Raw genomic sequence first — 22,399 nt, 5'->3', positions numbered from 1 at the left:
ATCTTTCCAATCCTGAACTACAGCAAGACGTACACAAGAAAGCCAACTGATTACAGCACAGGCTCAGCTCAGTAAAGCCCACTGTACATAGCCCCTATAAAATCTGTTTTATTTTTTCCCAAATTACGTTTTTCCCGTTTTAATTTTAGGGAATTCAGTTTTTTTCCCTTTTACTCTTATTTTCCTACCAAAAAGAGTGTTTTTAATGTTAATGACTAAAATGTACACTAATTAAATAGAAATTACTTTAAATGTATTCAGGTAACAAAAAAACAACACTTTTCCTCCATACCTTAAGAACAAATACTGCATGATGCAACATACCACTGCACTATAAGTACTTCAAGTACCAACAAAATATTAATGCTTGAGCTTTAAACTGTTTCCAGTAAAATAAATTATATTCGTTTTTTTCTAGGAGTAAAGAAGTTAAATAATTTCCTTGTTTTTCTCATGGCTTTTGGATAATAGGTGGTCACTGCATGTATTTTTAAGCTTCCAGTCAACAGAATGTTGCAGAACTTGCAAAACAACAGTTCAGCTGACACATAGAAGTCACCTGGGAACTGCTCATCTCTGTGTTGAGGGGTTAGTGTCGAGTTTCTTAGGAGTGAGCATCATGCTAATTAATAATCTGTTAGGACAAGTTCATGAAGGTGAAGAGACAAAGACAGAGAGTGAAACAACTGTACAGTCAATACGTTGTCTGTTTGAACTTGACAACAGTCCTGAGGGGCAGTGAGTCACTTCAGAGCACCTTGAGAGGACAGGATGGAAAACAAACTCTATCTGTGACTGAATTCATCAAACAGGAAGCTGCAGGGAGCAGAGAGGACAGTAAACATCAGGGATCTTACCAGCATAGACCACTATGCCCACCACACTCTCAGTGTTGCGGATGGTACAGCTCCTCAGTAGGAGGTTGCCGTTATGGAGGCCGACACGAGCCCCATTGGAGTGCTCCCTATGGACAAAAAACACACACACACACACACGAAAAAAGCTTGTTTTAATACAAGGTGGATTAAGTCTGCATTAATGATTTCACACTGTTTCGCAGTCTCACTCTATCAGAAATAGAAACATTATAATATCATGTTATTTGCTATATGATTCTTAGATGGTCAGTTTTTAATATAAATGTGATGGAGACACAGAAATAGATGTGTCAGGCATATACTGATTTCTTGGTTGTACAGAAGGATGTGGACTGACAACTGCTGACTATCTTGTGTCTTTCTTGTGTGGCAACCAATGTCAGATAAAAACACTTACATGTAACCTCTGAACCTGCTGAGGTCATTGTTGGGGTTCTCACACTCAATACGGCTGTGAAAGCTCTCAGGGGTGAACTCTGCTCCCTGAAATTGTAAAATACACACACACAACTTTATTATTACAACTTAGAATTATCTTTATTATGTTTTCTTATGGTGACTGTGTTTTTATGCCTCCTTGCCGGCCACAGCCAGCTCCAGAGGAAATCTGAAGTCACAATGACCTCAAAAAACATGGTTATAATCAATTCAGTTTCGATGGACAATGGTCAAAGTTGAAAGTGTAACAAGATGTGGTCTCCTTGTGGCTTCACATCCTGTTTGTTTTTGACTTGTATCCTTACTGTGGCATGTTTCCCTTTTGTTATGGCCATTTGGGCGGGGACATACAAAAAAGGTCACAGTGACCTCACAAAACACATTTTTGGCAAAAACTGCAGGAAAAACGCTGTTTTTATTAGGAGCTAACCAACTGCTGATCGGCGGGCGCTAACCCTGGGCGGAGGGATACGTGAGTTGGTTAGGTCCAAATAAAAACTGCGTTTTTCCTGCACTTTGAAGGGCTGGAAAAAATTATATTGTAGCGAGCAATGGAACTGTGTATTTTTTTTCACGTAAAACCTCTTTTAGGCCGTGAAAATAGGCCATTTCTTTGGGTCTGTTCACAACACTGTATGTTGTAAATCTCTGGGCAAGGCTATGGGCTGGCGTTGCTAACGGGAGGAGTGCAGAGAGTCTTCTACTGCAATTAAAGTACTTACGGGCTATTTGTAGATCATACAACCCCACTTTAAAAAAATGCTAAGTAAGTAAGTAATGGCACATTTGTGCCAAACAGAAAAACATGTGGTACATTCATAGGTGAAATATATTGTATGGAAATATGTGATGAAATCGGTATCAGTATCTGTATTACCTGCAGCTGGAGGTCTGACACCACCTGTCTCTGCTTCAGGTTGGTCTCTCCGTCCAGGTTGGACGTCTCAATGTAACAGACCCCTCGGGGGTCAGAGGAGTAGAGCAGCAGCATGTCAGCAGGGATGATCTCATTGCACGACAGACGCACAAAGTCTCCCACCTGCACATCCTTCCAGCAGTGCTCAGTGTAGCCTCTCTGGTCGCTGTGGAGGAGGAGAATAGACGATGCATCACATGACAGCAGCCTCACAACCTGAGTTGTACAGAAGATTACAGGGACCAGAGGGGGCATTCATTGGAGTATTGGGTTTTTCTTTGTTATTCCACGTTCTTCTGCAGAGTTCAGAGGAGACCCTACACACTGCTGGATACCATTGCTCCCCAAGGCTCAAACCTTGAGGAGCACCTTGAAGAGCCAGTAAAACATGTTGGACTGGTGGTGGACGACCAAGAGTAGTGGTGATCAATTAGTTGCTTTTTAAGGAAAAACAGCTAAATCTGGGAAGGCCTAATGCTAACAGCTTTAGGACAGGAGCAAGAGGAAATTATCCTATCATCAGCTTGACTAATGTCATGCTTAATCAACTGGGTAGAAGTATGGTTCTAGATTTACCACAGAAAAGGTGGAGAATAGCTGATAGCTTATAGCTAAAAAAAAATAAACTTCATGAAATAACCAATTTAATAAACAGTGAAAATATCAATGTACTTGCTGCCTCACAAACATATCTAGACCAATGTGTAGACCATGCTGACCAAAAGACATGGGGTCCGCCATACCAGGCTGTAATATTGTTAGAAAAGGTAGGAATTTGTTTGGGGGTGGTGTAACAATATATAAGCAAAATCACACTCCCATCAAAGTTACTGTAGTCCTGACCTGTTCCCAGTGTTGAGGTTGGGCGTCTGTCTTGCTTGCATAAACCGATTGTAGCTGGCTATGTCTATAGACACAAAGTGCAAATGTACAATGTAAACTATGTACTGTGGATACATTGTGTCCTGCAATAATGAAGCTAACGGATATTGGCAAGGGAACATTCGTCCTTGGTGACTTCAGTTTAGATTGGCTATTGGATTCATGCCTTTTGAGAAAAAAGCTGCAACACTGCACTCATCTTTAACCTTGCTCAGGTAGTGAAAAGTCAACAACATTATTATATATGCTGAGCATGAGCAAACATCTGCAACTTGTACTGACAGTGAATGATGCTTTTCTTCCTGTAATAATTACAGTGTGGAGAGCCCAAAGGAGTTACCTTGGGCCATTACTCTTCTATATGTCCTAATTACCTGACTTACATTTTGAATAACTGGAGCAGATTTGCAAGTACAAACTGGATTTTGAATGTAGTAAAATTAAAAGTATTGTGTTCAGGACTAGACATGCCAGTAACGGTGACAGTCTATGTATTACTCAACGGCTCAGTGTGTTACTCACACTGATAACATTAAGGAAAAGGCTAATGGAATATCATGTATTCGATGCTTCCCTTTTTTCTAGGAGTAAAGAAGTGAATAACAGAATAAACATAATAAATAATCAGCTCAGAGATGCATGTCATTATAAAACTACACAATATTAACTCTTAGTTAACCAGGTATTTGGAGACTGTGTATCTATAACACACAGTAATCCAGTCAGTGGTTAATCATTACACTCCAACACCTTTTCCAGGCAGTGACTGTGATTCATCAACACTGAGAAAACACTGCTCTTTGACAGCAAAGTGACGTCACTGCTAGACACAACTCAAGTGTAAAGTTAAAGAGCACATATGTACATATTTAGTCATTCATCATGTGACTCCATTCGATTGCAGGTGATCGGTTATAAAGTATATAAGTACTTCATTCCTTTAGGAGTATAAGGAGAGCAGGACTGAGAACCTTGAACCAACTCTTTCAATATGAAAGAGAATACAGCCACAACAATAACAGGCGACAGTGTTCACTGCTGCATCAACCTACCTGCTGTAAACATGGCAGAGCAGCCTGTTGATGAGGCGATCTGACCTAAACCTGCAGTAATCCTCTATGATATCCTTCACAGCTGTCACAGACAGCACCAGGAGGATGGGAACCAGAGAGATCTCTGGCTGGAAGGCCTCCACCACAGGGACGAAGTTGAGAGCAGCGAGGAAGATGAAGTAGATGTTGGCTACACGGTAGAGCTGCTCAAACAGGTTCTTGGGCAGGAAGGAGAGCAGGGAGTACTTGGAGGTTCGGATCTTGTTGCTCTTATAAGACTTCAGGAGTCGACTCAGCTCCTCGTCCTCTGTAGAGACAGCTACCACCGTCCTCTTCTTCAGCAGCTTCTTCTTGGTGGGGTGAAGACGGCACGGACGCTTCGAGCTGAACATGAGTCCAGGGTCCTGGGGTTTCAGGTCCACATGCCGGCCTATGTCCTTTCCTACGGAAGCCTTACCTACCTGCTGTTCTTCTGTTGAGATCCTGTCCACATTCGTCCTCCATGTCCCTGCTGCCCGTCTTCATACTGACCATTCAGATAAAACCGGGATTGTGAGGGCTATGGATCATTTACTGCCTGGTGAAAGAAGTGGCACTCCTCTTCTACAAGCCCTCATGCTTTAAGTAAACTCAAGGTTCAGGTTTTACAACCGGCTCACACAGGTTGTGTAACACCAAGTAGGACAAGGGAGGGCCAGGGAGAGGTGGTCATCAGTGTCATGATGACTGATTTCATGTTAGAAAACTGAACAACATGGTCTGATGTCTCTTCTGCTCTGGAGTGGGGGTTTCTCTGAGTAGATACAGGCCTGATGAAGGATGAATGAGACAGAGGTCCATCCTAGGGGTGGGCGATATGGCGATATTAGATCTTGAAGGATTAGAGTGTGCAGACGATCTGCCAAAGTGCAGAGATCGTAGGATCGTCTGGGGCTCATTCTATAAATTGCAGTTCTATGCTAGCCTGGCTCTCGCCAGACCCTTGTAGTTCCGCAAAGCACCACCAGAGGCGCTACGCTCAGCTTCACACAAGGGTCTGGACTCGAGGCCAATGCAAACTTCTTCCCCGGAGCAAAAAATAATGAACCAATCAGGATCGCCGGGCGGGACTTTCTGAGGTGTGACGTAGCGCTGAAGCGACTGTTTGAGTCAAACAACAATGGCGGCTCGCAGTGAGGAGTCGTGCGTTGGCATTGATTCTGCTATTTCAACTGTTTTGTCGAATCTATCGAATATCAATTCTTTGAAAGATGAACAGAGAACGATGTGAGTGGCTGAAGTAGCACGTCATTCAAGATAACGGACAAGTGGTTTATCCAATCACATACAAGATTTTTTTACAAGGCCCCGCCTTCTGAAATGAATCGCCTATGGAGCAGTCCCAGACCCTTGTGTGGAGCTCAGTGTAGCTTTGCGGAACTACAAGGGTCTGGCGAGAGCCAGGCTAGTTCTATGCTGCAAAGCGCAAACAAAGGACATTTGCAAAGTTTGCTAAAAGAGATAACAACAGTTACTTTATTTGACCCTTTTCAATCAGCTATTTAGTGTTTTGATACACTTAAAATCCTGTTAAAATGACTGTGTTGAATAAAACAAACAGTAATGTCTTCATTGATATTTTACTTTCATGTTTATTGAAAGCTACCTTTTATGTTGCAAGAGTCCACTTTATCATAGTGTTGTTGTTTACCTTCTACTATGTTTACGTTGTTTGCACATGTTGGCAAAACTGCAACTATTTAGATTAAAATCTGTTCAGAAAGGTTCTTTGGCCTAAATTGTCTATTTTTCCTTTTTTCGATTTAAGATCGTGATGAAATCGAAATCGTGACTTCATTTTTAAAAAATCGTGATATGATATTTTTGCCATATCGCCCACCCCTAGTCCATCCACACTTGAGGAGATCTGAGACTGGAGCAAGAGTTCCCCATTCAGCTCCACAATGACCTGACGCTTCAGGAGAAGTCAGTGACTCCCCCCAAGTGTCCCGATCTAAACCAGCTTCTACAGAACTGCTGCAGCAGCTTCCCGAGCTGGTTTAATATGGGACTAAAGTTTTGAATGTTGCAGAACAATAATTCATAGATGTTGTTTGTTTGATTCAGCTGAGTGACTATGGTGGCAAAGCAGAAATGTGCAGGCATAGAGATGGAGATAGATAGATGGGTTGTTTATCTGCTCAGACAGTAGGTTTGGGTTTCATGTGCCCAGGTCTCCCTTTATTGTGCCACTACTCTTCGACAATGGAGGACTGGTGCTCAGTGTGGAGCTGGGCTTGAATGCTGGGAAAGTGGAACTGCTGCAATTTAAGCTGGATTTAAATCTGCTGTGTCATCAACTGTGCCTGAGCTTCCTGATCACCACTAGAGGTCATCATACCTGAAGGTGATACCTGATACGTCTGAGGCAATACCTTCCATTCAACACTGTGTTGTTATAGAAGTCAGTGCATGACAAACATGAAGTGATGCAGCGGCACCTTTACACTTGAGGAGACACCTGAGAGTCTTTCACAGAGGAACACCACAGTCCCACTGTGATTTGATGTGAGCTGATGTTTTAAAGTATCACTTAAGTATTTGAGGTAATACTGTGAAGGGTTTTATAAAGTGGTGTAAAAATACTAGGTCAGTGATTCCCAAACTGTGGTGCGTAAGCTGCTGCTAAGGGCTGTGTGACATGAAAAGGGTAATGGCAACAAATAAATAGATAACTATTTAATTATTTCAAATGGGGTTCTCACAGTGTAAATAGAAACATTCAAGAAAAAAAATTGTGAACCTGAATTAAAAACGTTTCAGTAAATCATTTTAATACAAAAAATTAGTTAATGGTGAATATGTGTTTCCTAATCTACTGTAAAGTGTTACCAAAGGAAGAATTACTGTTCTTATGTTACTGCCCCTGTACAAGGCCCAAATAACCCACTGGCTATTCACATCATTATTCAGAAACAACAATGCATCAATTTACAGTGAAGCGATAATTAGGAGTTAATATCAGGAAAATTCTTAATTCATCGTGTAATAGAGGCTATGTAGAATAAGGTGTTAATACGTGCTTAATAACTACTAATAAGGAGCTAGTAAGCTACTTATTTGCATATTAATGAGCACCTACTTAATGGTGAATATGTGTTCCCTAATCTAAAGTGTTACCAAAAATTTAAATAAAAACATAGAGCCAAAATGCAATTAAAAAATTAACTATGCCTTTAAAAAGAAGGGAAAAAGCAGAAGGGGGTGCATGGCCTAAAATGTTTGGGAACCACTGTACTAAGTGATACAAAAGTATCTCTGGGAAACAATGATCCAGTCATCAGTAAAGTGGTGATGATGGATGAATTCAAAGTGAGTTCCCTCGATGCTTTCTGAACCACATGTTAATAAATCTTAACATGTCGCTGTTGATTCTGTACATTCTGCTGCTGAGGTAAACACACGCCAAATTAACTAAATGATGATGAGTCAGTCAGTTGACAGCTGCAGAGTCACCAGGCAGCTGTTCTCTGGAGCTGCCAGAGGCTCACTCACCCACAGAAGACCTGCGCCACGTTGCTGTTGACCTTCTTGTCGAACAGATACCGCCTGTAGTCCTCCAGGGCGTCTTTGATGGCGATGACGGTGAGGACCACCACCAGAGGGATCATGGTGATTTCCTTCTGAAAGGCTTCAACAACTGGCACCCAGTTCAACAACGCCAGGAACAGGAAGTAGAGGTTGGCAGCCCTGCAAAGGAAAGACCAGGGACAGTAGAGGACAGGACGGGAGAAGAGAACAGAGTTATCATCTCAGTCTCCTCATGTTGTTCTGACTGGCACCGATGGAGTAACAGTGTCAACACTGGCTAAGTTGTATAACTCCATTACTGTATTAGTGCAGAATACATAAAACAGCTCACACTTCCTGTGTCAGTGTGGGACTCAGGGTTGAATTTCCCTTCAACTGAATGAGTTACTTAAAGGTGCTGCACTGTCACAGGCTCACAGCACAGAATAGGGCTTAGGTTACCATGGTGATCTAACTGCAAAGGGTAGTGTCATCCAGCTATATTCGAGTTAATCCCAAAAATGATACACTTTTCCCTGAGGAAGGTCACAGAGGCAGGCTGCACACCAACACACTCTAACACACTGGACAGGTTTAACCTGCATGAACATAATCTATAGTGAACTGAAACATTTATACGGGTGGTTCATCACTATGGAAACCAAAGGCCGTCATGAGAAACCCAGTCTAACACGTGCACACATTGTATTCTTAGAAGTACACGTGCATACCTCACAGCTCTTTCAGTGTGGTCCTTCAACAGTTTAGTGCAGTTACATTCCATATGGAATTCTCATCTCAAATAGAGAGCCTAAGCTGAAGCAGGAAGTAACGTCGCCATGGGACCTCAACTCTGAAAAACTCGCCATACAAATGAACGGGAGTCCAAGTTTTATTTTGTGATCCGATTGAATTGTGCCATGAGAAAAAAATATGACCTCTACATGTTTAAAACATCACGTTTCATCCCAAGAAATCAGCAGTTTGTTGTAAAACTATTGTAAAATAAAATTCAGAAGAATTTGTAACCAGAAAGACTACAGGTCGCGTAGGCAACGTCACACACCAATTGCCGCCCTTTCCCGTGTCAGTTGGTGACATATTTTTTGTGGGACACAGATCTGTAGTCCGTGGAGCGGTCTTTACACAAAATACATTCTTCTGTTGCCATTTTATGTTAAACGGCTGATTTCTCGGCATGAAACGTGATGTTTTGAACAGGTAGAGGTCATATTTTTTTCTCATGGCGCAATTCAATCGGATCACGAAATAAAACTTTCAGTCCCGTTCACTTGCATGGATAGTTTTTCAGAGTTGAGGTCCCATGGTGACCGTTACTTCCTGCTTCCGCTTAGGCTCTCTATGATTGTGATGTGATCTGACCTGTGGAACTGCTGGAACAGGTTCATAGGGATGAAGGTCAGGAGCCTGTACTTGGTAGTCCGGATGGCATTGCCCTTGTAGCCTTTGCAGACGGCTTCGTGCTCGTGTTGGTGGGGTCCATGTCGGGCAAACACCGTCCTCCTCGTCCCACCGGGTCTGTGTTTAGAGGAGCGGGCGTCCGGGGAGCTTTTGGTGGGCAGGCCGTCAGCAGGAGAGTACCAGCCTCGGCCCCGGTCGTCTGCTAACAGCGCCCGACAGCGGTGTCGCACCCAGTGGAGCTGCTCCATCTACACAGCTGGGCTGTGAGAGAGGCCGGGCCTCTCCCTCTGCGCTCCACGCTGGACTTTCAGAATGTCCTTCCTCTGCAGAGAGAAGACCGAGCAGTTTAAAGGTTCAGTCTGCTGTTAATGTGTATTTTTCTTATTGGCAACAAATTTCACGAAGACTCAAACCAACAATAAGTCTATCTTTCAACACGTTGTAAAACAATGTGCTATGATGCAACTCATTGAGTACGTTTACATGAAGTCAACATTCGGGTTAAGGTCAATATTCCGGTTTCTGAAACATTCAGAATAACCCGTTAAAGGGACAACGAGGAGTTTTGGAAAAGCGAAGCGTTTTCACACTACATTTATGAGCCTCCGCGCGCACTGCATACATGGCAATTGAAATCAAGTAGTTCCTGTACTCAAAAGACAAAGATTCCTTGTGAATGGAACATGTGCAGAATACAAATGAATGTTCCTTTCAATGGGGACCCTGATAGGTGTATACATGACATGACCAAATATTCAGGTTAGAAAAGGAGTAACCCAGGGGTCATTTTCGGGTTTTTAAAAACCAGAATATGAGCATATTTGGGTTATTGGTGTTTACATGGCCGTGCGCAACTGGGTTATTGCTGATATTCCGGTTATGAAAGGGTATAAAGAGTGAATTATATAAAAGACAATGTGCAGGTGAGGTTGGAAAACCGTCCCCACCATCACCATGCAGTTTCTTAAGAAAAAAATTGAATAAATATACAACTCATGGGGTGAAGGTTAAATAAATGGTGAAATGCGTCAGTTTAAATAAAAGAATGTGGCATTCTTATTGGCTGAAGCCGGTGATGTCACAGCCATACAGAGCGTCTGATAGCGATGCTTGGCCGGTGTATACCAAACACAGACAGGCAGTGATGTGGAATTGTAAACTGACAGTGAGCTTAGAGACAGAGGGATCACATGAGTTACATGAGCAGAGACTTAGCAGCTGCTTTTCCTGGAGCGGACATAAGAACGTCCATAATTACAGTACAGCTTCAGAGAACGAGTAAAACTTGTTAACACATAACAGACAGAAATTCCATCAGACAGTACAGATGTCTTACATGACTGACATGAATAGTTTGCTGAGGTTTTCTGAGGTAGGTTTATTGGGAGAAGCACAATGACTTCCTAATGACCTAATGGAGAGGGCTCAATTGCCTATTTGTGGTAACATTTGCACATTAATTTGTTGGGTAATGTACTCAGAATAACTGCATAAATGAAAAGAGGTACAAACAGGAGTATTTTAATGAGGGTATTGTGTGTAGTAACCTTTTCCACCATGGAGAGTTTGTATGGGACACCAGATGGCAACAGACACAACATTTAATTTGATTGAGTTGATGTTTAGAGGAAGAGGAAGTTGAGGTACAAGAAGTGCTACATGGGAGAATATCTGGAAGTTAATGCAGCTGGTAAAACAAGAAGAACAACAGATGGAGTAAAAAAAAAACATCATTGAGCCGAGTTAAAAAACTTCTCAGTGAATACCCATAACTACTACTGTCAGATCATTCTTATTTTTTAATTGTACCCTGCTACGACAGGGGCCTTTAAAATTAAATTTTTTAAATAAAATGAACAGGGTGGATCATCTTATACCTGTCTAAAACCTGACTAACTTTGACCCAACTATTTGTAAGTTATTGTTATGTTGTGTTAACAAGACAAGTGGTTATATCGTGTAGGCTAATTCTTCCTGACAGAGTAGACATCACAGTGGCCCAGGGAAAACAAAGCAAGCCCTCAGTAGAAGAAAATATGTGATAGACATAGAAATAGAAACAAGAGTAGACTTCAGTTCCATCTACATGTAGACTAGATCACTGGGAAGCAGAAGTAGTTTTAAAAACAAATAAAGTTGTTTAACTTCTTTTCTTGGTTCCTTTTTGTTTTGTTTTGTTGTTTTTTTTGGTTTTTCTTTTTTTCATAAGCCTAGTTTTGTGTGTTTGCTGTTTACTTTGAAACTGTGTAACTATTTATTCCAATATCTTGATAATTTGTAGGGCTGACCCGATTATCATAATGTAACAATTGCCGATGAGAACCGGTGTCAAAAAGGAATAAAGGAAGAAGGAAAAAAACAATCGATCACAGACTTAAAGATCGATTTCCATGGCAACGAACGAAGCTTCGAAGCTTCGATTTTTTTGGGTCAGCCCTAAATTTGTAATGCTTGGTGTGGTTTCAGGTTGTTGTCTTTACTCTGTATGTAATTGTGTGTGCGGTGACCCCAGGAAGAATGGCCATTCCTCTGACAATGGAGTAATAGTTAAAGGGACGAGGAGTTTCTCCATCGGCAGAACGAAAAATTCCGCGACAATAAAAAAAGTCTCATATTAGGTATTGTGGATGAATCTACGTTACCCACACTTGTTAATGGGCCCATTTTCGATATCGTTTTGTCTCTATCATTATTTTGTTATTATTAGTGGTGGCGGAAACGCTGGGCGAGCCGACCATCGTTTCCTTCCGTTTATGGTCGGAACTATGACGGTATCTGATCGTCTTCCAACCTCTGACTTTAATTCTTGATGAATGAAAACATGAGTCTGTCTTGCTTCGGTCAAAGAATTTCACGGTGCACGCGGAGGCTCATAAATGTAGTGTGAAAACGCTTCGCTTTTCCAAAACTCCTCGCTGTCCCTTTAATGGGGACCTTAATAAATAAACAAATACTAAAGTGAGGCAAAGCATTAGGCCCATTTTGTCTCAAAGGTCTTCACACAGCATCATAACAACATTCTCTGTCCTTAGACCCTCACATCCACTGAGGAAAAACTCCATAGAAAAACCAGGAGAAAGCTCAGGGTGAGAGACAGAGGAGGATCCCTCACCCAGGACGGGCAGACGTGCAATAGATGTTAGCTGTAACAGTAGCAGCGTATTTGCATTAACCATGATCAGGGTTCCTACAGCTTAAGCCAAGTTAAATTTAAGACTTTTTAAGACTTTTTTAAAGCCACTTGAAATGAAATTTAAGACCAACTTCACAATAAACACAAATGCAGAGAAAAAAAAAAAACACCACATCAATTACATAGGGTTAGGGACAATTTTACCCACTTCCAAGGTAAAGTGACTGCTACATGAACATTGGAGTGTGTCTCTTTCCAGCTGTCCTTTCAAAATAAATGCAATGCATAAAAAGTCCGGGAAAAAAAACACTGACTCGGGAGCTGGAGGCAGTGAGAAATTTTGCGTTGACGGCCGCCACTAAAACTTCTCTATGTCGGAATGTTACCAATTATTTTGAGATTTGAGACTAATTATAATCATAAAATACCACTGTTAACATTTTTAAGACCTTTGAAAAATTGATTTAAGACATTTTAATGCCAATTAAGGCCTTGTTTTTAGATTAATGAATTCAATGCCTTTTAAGACTTTTTAAGGATCCGTAAGAACCCTGATGATACCCCTCACAACTGTAGCCAGACTGTAACTGACATGCACAACTTGCATATAAAGTGGAGTAAACGTTGGATTTAAAAATGTTGTTGAGCAGGCTCTGAAGGATCACACTGGTCTGTTGTTAGTGTACACAGGATTAGAAAGAAAGCGGTTTGATTGATTGTTGCAGGACACTCCATTGAGTCCATATCAGAGTGCCCGTGGCAACCTGAACCATAGAGGAATGCACATCTAGGCTACTGTGACACAGTTAACAGGCTGATGGTGGAGCACATGATACAGCAGGCCTCTGTAGTGGTCGTGTGAGGAGGTTTGACCCTCAGGCAGAGAAACCAGGAAGTGTGACAACAACAACAGGACATGTGAGTGACATAATCCCTCCTGCAGCTGGTCTGACAGGGAGACACCTGACCGACTCGACACCTGCTTCACTCTAATGAGTTAATGGAAAACACTGAGTCCAGTACACTGAAAACCTCTGTCACGTTTTAATTTTAGTAATGACGATAGTCTTAGCAGTAGGTTCATTACCTTTAATTGTCAGTGCAAGCTGTTTTTAGATCAGCGGAGCAGAGATGTGAACTGCACTGTATTTCCACGTTTCCCTCGTCAAAGTAAATGCACAATCCAACAACTCCAAAACACTCTGGTGGACAAGTTGTGACCTGCACATTCACCACACTATGAAATAATCAACATTACAACACATGAAGCAAATACTCAGAACTACTTGCTCTTTTGAAATCACTTCCCCATCCATTACTATCTCATAGCGTGGTGAATGCGCAGGTCACAACTTGTCCACCAGAGCGTTTTGGAGTTATTGGATTGTGTATTTGATGAGTTTGATGAGGGAAAGGTGGAAATACAGCGCACCGTGCAGAGCTCACGTCTCTGCCCCGTCGATCTAAAAACAGCTTGCGGCAACAATTAAAGGTAATGAACCTACTGCTAAAACTATAGGGATTATGGCAATAGGAGAATTTGCCAAAATGTTGAAATACCCTTTTAAGACAGAGGAAGGCCCAAGTATACAGAATATCAATAATCCAGTTAAAATGGAGCTGGAATATATTCCATATTCCATATCATGGAGATGCAGATGCATGCAGAGCAGGAATCAAGAACCAGTCTACTGAGTGGTCTCCCTCATCTATCTTTTGTTAACTACCAGTATCCAACTAGTGAGGCCCAACATTTATTTCAGAGGACCAAACTTCAAAGATGAAAGTTTTTACACAATGAATGTCATGAAAATCCATGAAATGATTGATAAAAATATGCTCTGGATGCAGAAGTACAAATATTCAACAAGCTGTCGCCTGTTTGATTTGAAAGACCCCTTCAAAGCCCCCTCCTCAAACAGCACAGTGCTCTGTCACAGAGCTGTGACATGTCTAACCTGCTGACCTTCATTCTCTGCATACCGGCGGTGTGGAGTGATAGTAGATAAGCTGCTGCATGTGTATTTTATAGTATCAAAGATACAGTGCACATTGTAAATATTGGCTCAGCTGCTCAGTCAGCAATGATGAAGACAAATAAATCTTTGCTTCTTTTCCTGATTCACAGGTTGTTGCACACGATCCACTTCCTGAAACAGTATCGGGTGCTCTCTACGGGTCAAGACATTCCCATGTTTGATTTCTAAGAAGATAAAATAAAACGTTGAACTCGGGAAGTGACTTTCTGCTGAATCCCCTGATGTGACTGCTAACAAGTAGGGGAAGTCACAGGATGCTTATGTGGGCCACAGCAACTCCCACACTTCCTAATAATTACAACAACAACTTCAACGTGATTTTGCAGAAGTGAAGATGGTTGGATCTTATTTGACAAAGTGAAAGTGTTAAATTCACAACACAAAATACGATCACTATCTCTGATCGTATAGACTGTGAGCCAGTTCCTCCAGGTAACACTGAGACCAAGAACCCTTCTGTTATCCTAGCTGAATCTTACTGTGTGTTAACAGTTACAGACAGTATACTAGCACTTCCTATTAGCAGCAGATGATATTGTAGTGGGATACTGTATGACAACCTTTAGCTGGAGACTGCTGCAAACCCCTGAAGGATCCCTGCAGGTCCCCGGGCTCCAGTCTGAGAGCTACAGACTGTGATGTCAGTGTTTAACTACCTGATATTCAGTTAATCAGGCAGTAGGCTAACACCACTGAACTGTAACTAGCACCAACACTAAACTTCCATGGAGCTAAAAACATTAGTGTGACAGTTTAGTGTTGTAATATGCAATAGGCCTATGCTATATTTCAGTTCTTACTTTTTCATGCACTTGTCAAAATGTCTACAGTTCTGTTCTCACTTTAACATTAGGAGCTCTGAGTGCAGACTGATGAGGGGAAATCAGTTTGCACCATTACAGCATTTGTAAATGAACTGTAGCCTGTTTGAACAATGAAGCTGATTCTGTCTCAGATCTGGTCTGCTCTCCTAGCTGTGATCTTGTAAAGTAGCCTCATGTTTTACAGTGGATCTACCAGCCTCTGTTCTGGGATACAGTAGCCTACTCTTCCTTCATGGTATAGCTACAGTAGTTCTATGCAGTGACTTCATGCAGTGTGTGAATCCACTCTAGTATTGCCAGGTTATATGGCCTGGTAAACCCGCCTGTTTTCCTACAGTGATGGGAATAACGTCGTTACTAAGGGCTATGTTTTTAAGGAATAGCCTAATCAAAAAGTTAAGTTTCCGCGTTATAACGCCGTTAATGTTACTGAACACTAAATGCGCCCTTAGTCTCTGTTATACACTTTTATTTCAGTCCATCAACGATTAGTGGTCGGAAAAAGACGTTTATCTGGAACTAACCAACTCAGTATTCCTCCGCACAGGTTACAGTCTGGTTTCAGATAAACAGGCAAGTGGTTAGGGCGAATTCAAGTACCTACTAATAGGCCTATTTGAGCATTTTATAACAGGTAACGCAATAATAGCCTTGACCTTTCTGGTACTACTTTATTCAGTTAGAAACTCAGTTTGGGGAAAGTAGCCTACTACTCGAGTAGGCTATTAACTTTTAAAAGTAACTTACTCAACACAGCTGGTCTAACGGACAGTTAAAGTTAAACATTAACCCGAGTAGAGAGGCAGAGATGAGCACCACACCTGTCCTCAGTTCAGTCCTCAGGTGTGGACAGCACCTGAAGGACACACTACAGGGTCTGTCTGTGCTGCCGTCGCCCCAGCAGCTGCAGTCAGCCGGTCGGTTGAAGCCAGCCAGGCCCCGGAGGGACGCTGTTGTTCGGCTCTGTCTGTGTTTTGTTCACCATGGCCGAAATGAATGAGCAGAGCACCATCGCGGCAGGCAGGTAGCCAACAGCGGTAAAAACACTCACCGTGTCCGCGTCCATGCGCTGTCCGTGTCCACGTTACGTTAACGACAGCGGCTGTGTGTGTCTGTGTCGGGTCACATCTCCGAGCAGCGGGTGACGGGGGGTCACGGCACCGCAGGGCAGGCAGGCAGACAGCCACCGACTATCCCCAGCTCAGCTCCGTAAACCAGGATGTGAAACAGTAGTCAGTCAGTCAGTGAGACAACAGGCTGTGAGACGTTCCGCTTTCGCCCGGAGCGCCGTCCAACTCAGCTCCACCGAAGACTCCCCATTATTTACACTTTCACTCCAGTTTCTGCCTGCTGTATTTTCAGCAGATTTAATGTATGAATTATTGTAACTTTGCATTAAATTCGACTCCTCATACATGTTGCAAAATAACAGATTCTGTCCATGTTGCTGCTGTGTTAAACATCAAGGTCACACTAGAGCTTCGGCTTTTGGAAAAGGAGTTCGGCGTCTGAGATAACAATAAACTGTACAATTCCTGGTGACATTTTGTGACAGACAAGCTGAGGTATACGTTATAACAACAATAACATGTAGCGAACACGTATTTTTGCTCCGCGCGCACAGTTAACTATTATTACAGGCAACGCGGTTCATTTTTCCGAGCTGCAGTGAACGCAACTCACGTGATCGTGTGATTGAGATCAGCTGATCATCAGCAGGCGGAACCGTAGGAGAACATGGTGGCCCTTCTGAGCAGGCTAGCTGTGGCGGACAGTCTGAAGGTACGATCCACCGCTGTATTCATCAGTAATGATCAACACTGCAGGTTTCTAAGCGCGTCCTCATTCACTCACATACCGGTAGTTTTAGTGATGGTTCTTACTGAGAGCTGCGTGTGGAACAATCTAGGACGGACGCTGTGACTACATCTGAAGCTGTATTGGGTCATCTATTCCAAATGTATAGGCTACAATTTGTAAATAACTAACAGTCACTGCCAGGCAACAATCAATCAATACATAAATCAATCCTTGTCAGTGATTCAGAAATAATTTAGTTTGTTGCCAAGTAGGTTTCACATGCAAGGAATTTGGTTTGATGCTCTGGGTTATTATGATGAACAACTGTAGAGAAGCTGAGATGGAGAAAGATGAAGTAGCATTGAAGTCATGCTCTGCTCTGGAAACACTGGTATAAGTGTCTTTTAATAAGGGGCTGCTAGGCTACCCCGTATGTTGTTGTTGTCTGTTGTAGTATTGTTGTATTTTTAACTGGACCCAGAGTCTGTACTAATAAATTATCTATCTATCTATCTATCTATCTATCTATCTATCTATCTATCTATCTATCTATCTATCTATCTATCTATCTATCTATCTATCTATCTATCTATCTATCTATCATTGCAAATAGAATTTAACATTCATGTAAATGCATTTCAAGTAGATTTTTATACAAAGATTGTGGGGGGGAAACATAATTATGCACAATGCAGAATATGAATAGGTGGATGTGACTGAATGTATCATATTCTATCGCACACTTCCTCCTTTATCCTCATCCGCCGCCCTGCTTTCCACCCCCTCTTTCTCACTTACCACACTTGGTGCTCGGGCTTTTAGCTGTTCTGCACCTAGACTCTGGAATTCACTCCCACTACACATACGCACTCTGGACTCCATCGACACCTTCAAATCCCACCTCAAGACACACCTTTTTAAATTATCCTACTCCCTATAACGCTCTGTCCCCTAACCATTTTATCCACCTTATCTGTGTTTCTAGCCACACTGTATTTTCTTTGTATTCATGTATGTGCTATTGTATTTATACCTGTTTTTGTTTCTTGTTTTTGTCTCATTCTTATATGTAAGGTGACCTTGGGTTCTTGAAAGGCGCCAACAAATAAAATTTATTATTATTATTATTATTATCGTAAAGATTATAACCAGCTGACAGGTTTGAGGCTCTGCAGACAGAAATCCACAGACTGAGAGCAGGGTCTTGGTAGTGTCAGTATCTTGATTTTTATCCAAACACAGAGCTCCAATGCTCACAGTCCTTCCTGGTGTGTGTGTGTGTGTGTAGCTGTGCCACAGGGTGGTGGATGGGCTGTGCGGGAGGGAGCCTCCTCGGAGGGGGGACTACAGTGCCACCTGGAGCCTGGAGGAGTGGCTGGAGCTGCTCGGCTCCCTGACGGCCCTCTTCCGCCTGGCAGTGGGTAACAAGAGCTCCGATGAGGAGGTGAGACAACAACATGGGCCGGTTCAAGGCTGCCTTCCATTAGTTAGGTATGGGGAAACACATATAAAAGCACTTTACAAAAGATTTGCATTTTACAAAAAAGAGTCATAAGGATGGTTCATCATGCTGGGTACCTTGATCATACAAATCTGTTGTTTTTAGAATCGGGTATTTTAAGATTTGAGGACCTAGCCAATTCAAAACAGGTCCGATTTTGTTTAAAGCCTGGAATAGGTTGCTACCAATAAACATCCCAAAAATGTTTATGGTCAGAGAAAGCATAGGATTTAAGAGGGAACTGTAACTTTAAACAATCTACCATCCATTCTACCCTGAAAAGTTTTAGCATCTATTTTTGTGGTGCTAAAAGGTGGAATAGACTAGATGAGGATATAAAAATGTGCAATAACTTAAAACAATTTAAAAGTAAGTACAAACATACACTCTTGGGCAGCTATAAAGAACTTGACAGCTAATTTTACTCTTTTTATTTATAATCATGGTCCTATTTCATATTAAAGCAATATGTTTTTAATCTTCTGAATTGTATGGAACTACAGATGTACTGTATGACATGAATCACAATGTAAGGGGGGGCTGAACTTGATACGCTTTGCTTCCTTCAGCCCCTTCTCAAACTTGCACAGTATCATTATTGTTTTGTTTCTTGTTACATAGATTGTTTGTATTTTGATGTGCTTGTTTGAGACAAATAAAAATCAAATCAAATCAAGTTACAATACATTATTAACAGCATTACAGTGTACGTGTCCAGATTTTTGCTTCACCGTGAGCAGCAGGATGTGTTGGTTGTGGTGGCAGCTGAGTGACTTCTCTCTGGTCAGATTCTCAAGTGTCTTCCTGTGGCTGTGGACAGGTGCTGGCTGGGCTGTCAGGTGTGGCCAGTGGACACGCTGAGGCTGTGCTGAGTGTGCTGAGAGCCAGAGAGGAGGAGATCCGCCGTGCCCTGCTGGACAGAACCAACTCCATGTCCTCTGCTACGCTACAGGACTTTGACTGGCAGCTAAAGGTGAATGAATGAACCATTCAGGTTTTTCAGCTGTTCTTGAATTTCTTTAGATTGTGGCTTGATGTGTTACTGTTTGAGATTTCTGAAGTGATTTCTTGATTCAACTGCTCTGACAGTTATGACACAGTTAGTTTCCATGTTTCCCACATTTTTCCATGTTTCCCACATTCTGTGTCATAAACTATAAACTATTTTCTTGTATGTAACAACATCAGCACGTCTGTCCGTCCTGGGTGAGGGATCCCTCCTCTGTTGCTCACCCTGAGGTTTCTCCAATTTTTCCCTGTTAAAAGGGTTTTCCATGGAGTTTTTCCTCAGTGGATGTGAGGGTCTAAGGACAGAGGATGTTGTTGTGATGCCATGTAAAGACCTTTGAGACAAACTGTTTGTAAAAACGGGCTATACAAATGAAAATGTCTTGCCTTGCCTAATTTATGATTTAACAAGGGGGGCAATTACTGTTACACATAGGGCCAGGTAGGTTTGGATATCTTTTTCTCTTAATAAATCAACTAATCATTTTAAAACTGCATTTCATATTTACTTGGGTTAGCTTTGTCTAATGTTAACATTTGTTTGATTATCTTAAAAATGTAAGTGTGACAAATATGCAAAAAATAAGAATTCAGGAAGGGGGGACTTTTTTACAGCCCTGTAGGCTACATCCATGCTTTAGAAGAGATTCAAGAGGCCGTATTTTACTCAGATGCCGTGTGTGTGAGGACGTTTGACCCCTTATTACTCACATGAATGTAATTTATGCCATCTTTCATTTTCAAACTTGATATAGTTTTCAGAAACTACTTGTGCATGTGAGCAGAATACATCTTGTCAGTGATTTAGGCAGGTCTGACACCTAAATGTCACCTTCTCTGACTTCCTCCTCCCGTCTCCCTCGTCTCTCTGCAGCTAGCTCTGTCCAGTGATAAGATCTCGTCCCTCCACACCCCTCTGCTCAGCCTCAGTCTGGATGTGAGAGAGGATGGAGCCCTCCGGCCTGTCACCATGGAGATGAATAGAGATGAGTTAAATGTGCTCATTAATTCACTAGAGGCTGCTAATAAGGTAGACACAACTGAATTGTGTGTGTGTGTGTGTGTGTGTGTGTGTGTGTGTGTGTGTGTGTGTGTGTGTGTGTGTGTGTGTGTGTGGTGTGTGTGTGTGTGTGTGTGTGTGGTGTGTGTGTGTGTGTGTGTGTGTGTGTGTGTGTGGTGTGTGGTGTGTGTGTGTGTGTGTGTGTGTGTGTGTCTTCACTATAAAAAAACATTTTACTGTACTAAACAATTAAAAACAAATGCAACCTAGTATTTAACTTTACCTGATCCATTGGAGATGTAATATAGTGCAAAATGATATGTAACCATGTATAGAATTGGCTGTATGGTATTATTTAGTTGTTTTTTTATTACTTATTCAGTATTTCATAAATTTTGCTCACACATTTACTTATGGTGTTGTGTCCCTGCTCTGGCTTAGTCTTACTGGTTAAATAATATATCAGTTAAAGTCATTTTAGTCGGATCAGCTGTCATTGGAAAGAGAAGGAAATGCAGACTTTCTATTGGTTGGAGTGACCAAGTCCCGCCCCTCCAGCCAGAAGCAGTAGCTGTTGTCAATAAGTTCTTTCTAGGACGCTCTTTAGCAACAGGTATGGCCTCTGAACCATGACCACCCGGATCAGTTGTGTTGACCTCAGTCCTCTCAGGTGTCACCAGACTGGATGTGAAGGGTCAGTGCTGCCCCCCACAGGCCTGACCACAGAGTTTATGTTACAGTGTCTGCTGCAGCTGGATTTTCCAGGTTTACACCAGCTCCCAACATCATCAGTAATGCGAGCTAATCCAGGTCAAACATCACAACTGTTAGTTCAGTTTAAATCTGCATCAATCCAGAGAGGCGAGACAGTGACAGGTTTACAGTGTTGATTCATTGTTGCTCTGGAGCATGTCGATAAGCATGCAAGTGAAAAATAACCCCAAAGTATTAATACTCTGAATCTGGGGCTCTGGATGTACTGAGAGAGAAACTAAAATAGTGTTTGTTTGATGATATTTTCTGACCGTGAGACAGAAAAACCCCAGCACGCCCCTTTAAAGTTGCAGAACTTACTTTATTTGGCCACTTGGCAGAATTTAAGAACATCACCTCAGGATATTAAATTGATTTGGCACCTCTAATTCATCTCAGTTACATTATGTTATTTGTGTCAATCTGTTGCAGGTCATGCTGCAGTTGAAATGATGGAAGGTTGTGGACCACTGATCCCACTGAAGCCCCCCACCACAGGAAGGTCCAGTCTGTGGAGTCATGTGATCACAGAAGTTAGAGATTTTCTACTGTGTAATTTTGAATGTTGTTGACAAAGATCATGAAAATGTCAAGGAGCTCCTGTCATGTCTCTGAGCAGCTTTCACTGTATGTTTTTATAATGAATTGTGTTGTGTCATGAACATGCAGAAGTAAATGTTTCTTCACTTTTTAGTTTCATTGAATTTAATTCATCCACTGTGTATGAAGTGAGACACTGCGGTGTGTTGATAGCTGCCTTTGGCTCCTTCCTTCATGATGAGTGGGTCCATCATACATCACACAACATTATATATAATATAACAGAGCAGGTATCAAGCTGTTTTTATTATTAGTGGAGCAGAGCAACAACACATTGATGATTCCAGAGTAAAACAACAAACATGAGCTCTAAAATATTGTGTGAAATAAAAGCTGGACCTGTGGACTCGAGAAGACACAGAGTTCATTCAGGAAGTCAGATCTTCACCGTTTCTCATGTTGTCGTTATGTGTCAGTTTAATATACATATTTTTCTTCACCAGTCTACACTCTGTAAAATCTCTTAAACTCGGTTTCCTTCATTTCTCTTTATGCTGGTAAGACTTTTAACACTAAATGGTTTACATGAAAAGAAGTAATTATTCTAACAGTGAACCAAATTAGTTTTACTGTAAATATGGTCAGCTCAGTACTGTTTTAAAGC

At 41.8% G+C, this 22,399-nt stretch overlaps 2 protein-coding genes across 3 annotated transcripts in view; one reads left to right on the top strand and one right to left on the bottom strand.

The window, feature by feature from the left end:
• The window catches only part of atp10d (ATPase phospholipid transporting 10D), a 38,118-nt gene extending 21,819 nt beyond the window's left edge, over positions 1 to 16,299 (bottom strand). The window contains exons 1-6 of one of the 2 annotated variants that reach the window (XM_085768340.1): positions 16,185 to 16,299; positions 9,099 to 9,460; positions 7,701 to 7,895; positions 2,194 to 2,398; positions 1,276 to 1,361; positions 858 to 964 (exon numbers count right to left, since the gene is read on the bottom strand). In XM_085768340.1, coding sequence (XP_085624466.1) covers positions 858 to 964; positions 1,276 to 1,361; positions 2,194 to 2,398; positions 7,701 to 7,895; positions 9,099 to 9,385 — 880 coding nt within the window. In that variant the 5' untranslated portion in view covers positions 9,386 to 9,460; positions 16,185 to 16,299. Of the gene's footprint in view, positions 1 to 857; positions 965 to 1,275; positions 1,362 to 2,193; positions 2,399 to 4,166; positions 4,703 to 7,700; positions 7,896 to 9,098; positions 9,461 to 16,184 lie in introns of those variants that run through there. The other variant, XM_085768342.1, reaches the window with a different exon arrangement.
• A 479-nt stretch (positions 16,300 to 16,778) lies between these two features.
• Positions 16,779 to 21,888, top strand: commd8 (COMM domain containing 8). The gene is made up of 5 exons (XM_085768339.1): positions 16,779 to 16,915; positions 18,222 to 18,377; positions 19,255 to 19,407; positions 20,317 to 20,472; positions 21,628 to 21,888. Exons 1-5 carry the CDS (start codon positions 16,871 to 16,873, stop codon positions 21,646 to 21,648), a joined length of 531 nt encoding a protein of 176 aa, XP_085624465.1. The 5' UTR covers positions 16,779 to 16,870; the 3' UTR covers positions 21,649 to 21,888.
• Positions 21,889 to 22,399: the final 511 nt, after the last annotated feature.

The sequence above is a fragment of the Trachurus japonicus genome, chromosome 22, assembly GCF_045865225.1.
Source record: "Trachurus japonicus isolate A0001 chromosome 22, Traja_1.0".
Lineage (NCBI taxonomy): Eukaryota > Metazoa > Chordata > Actinopteri > Carangiformes > Carangidae > Trachurus > Trachurus japonicus.
The sequence above is the reverse complement of the archived record's forward strand: the minus strand, read 5'-3'. Positions and strand labels throughout refer to the sequence as shown.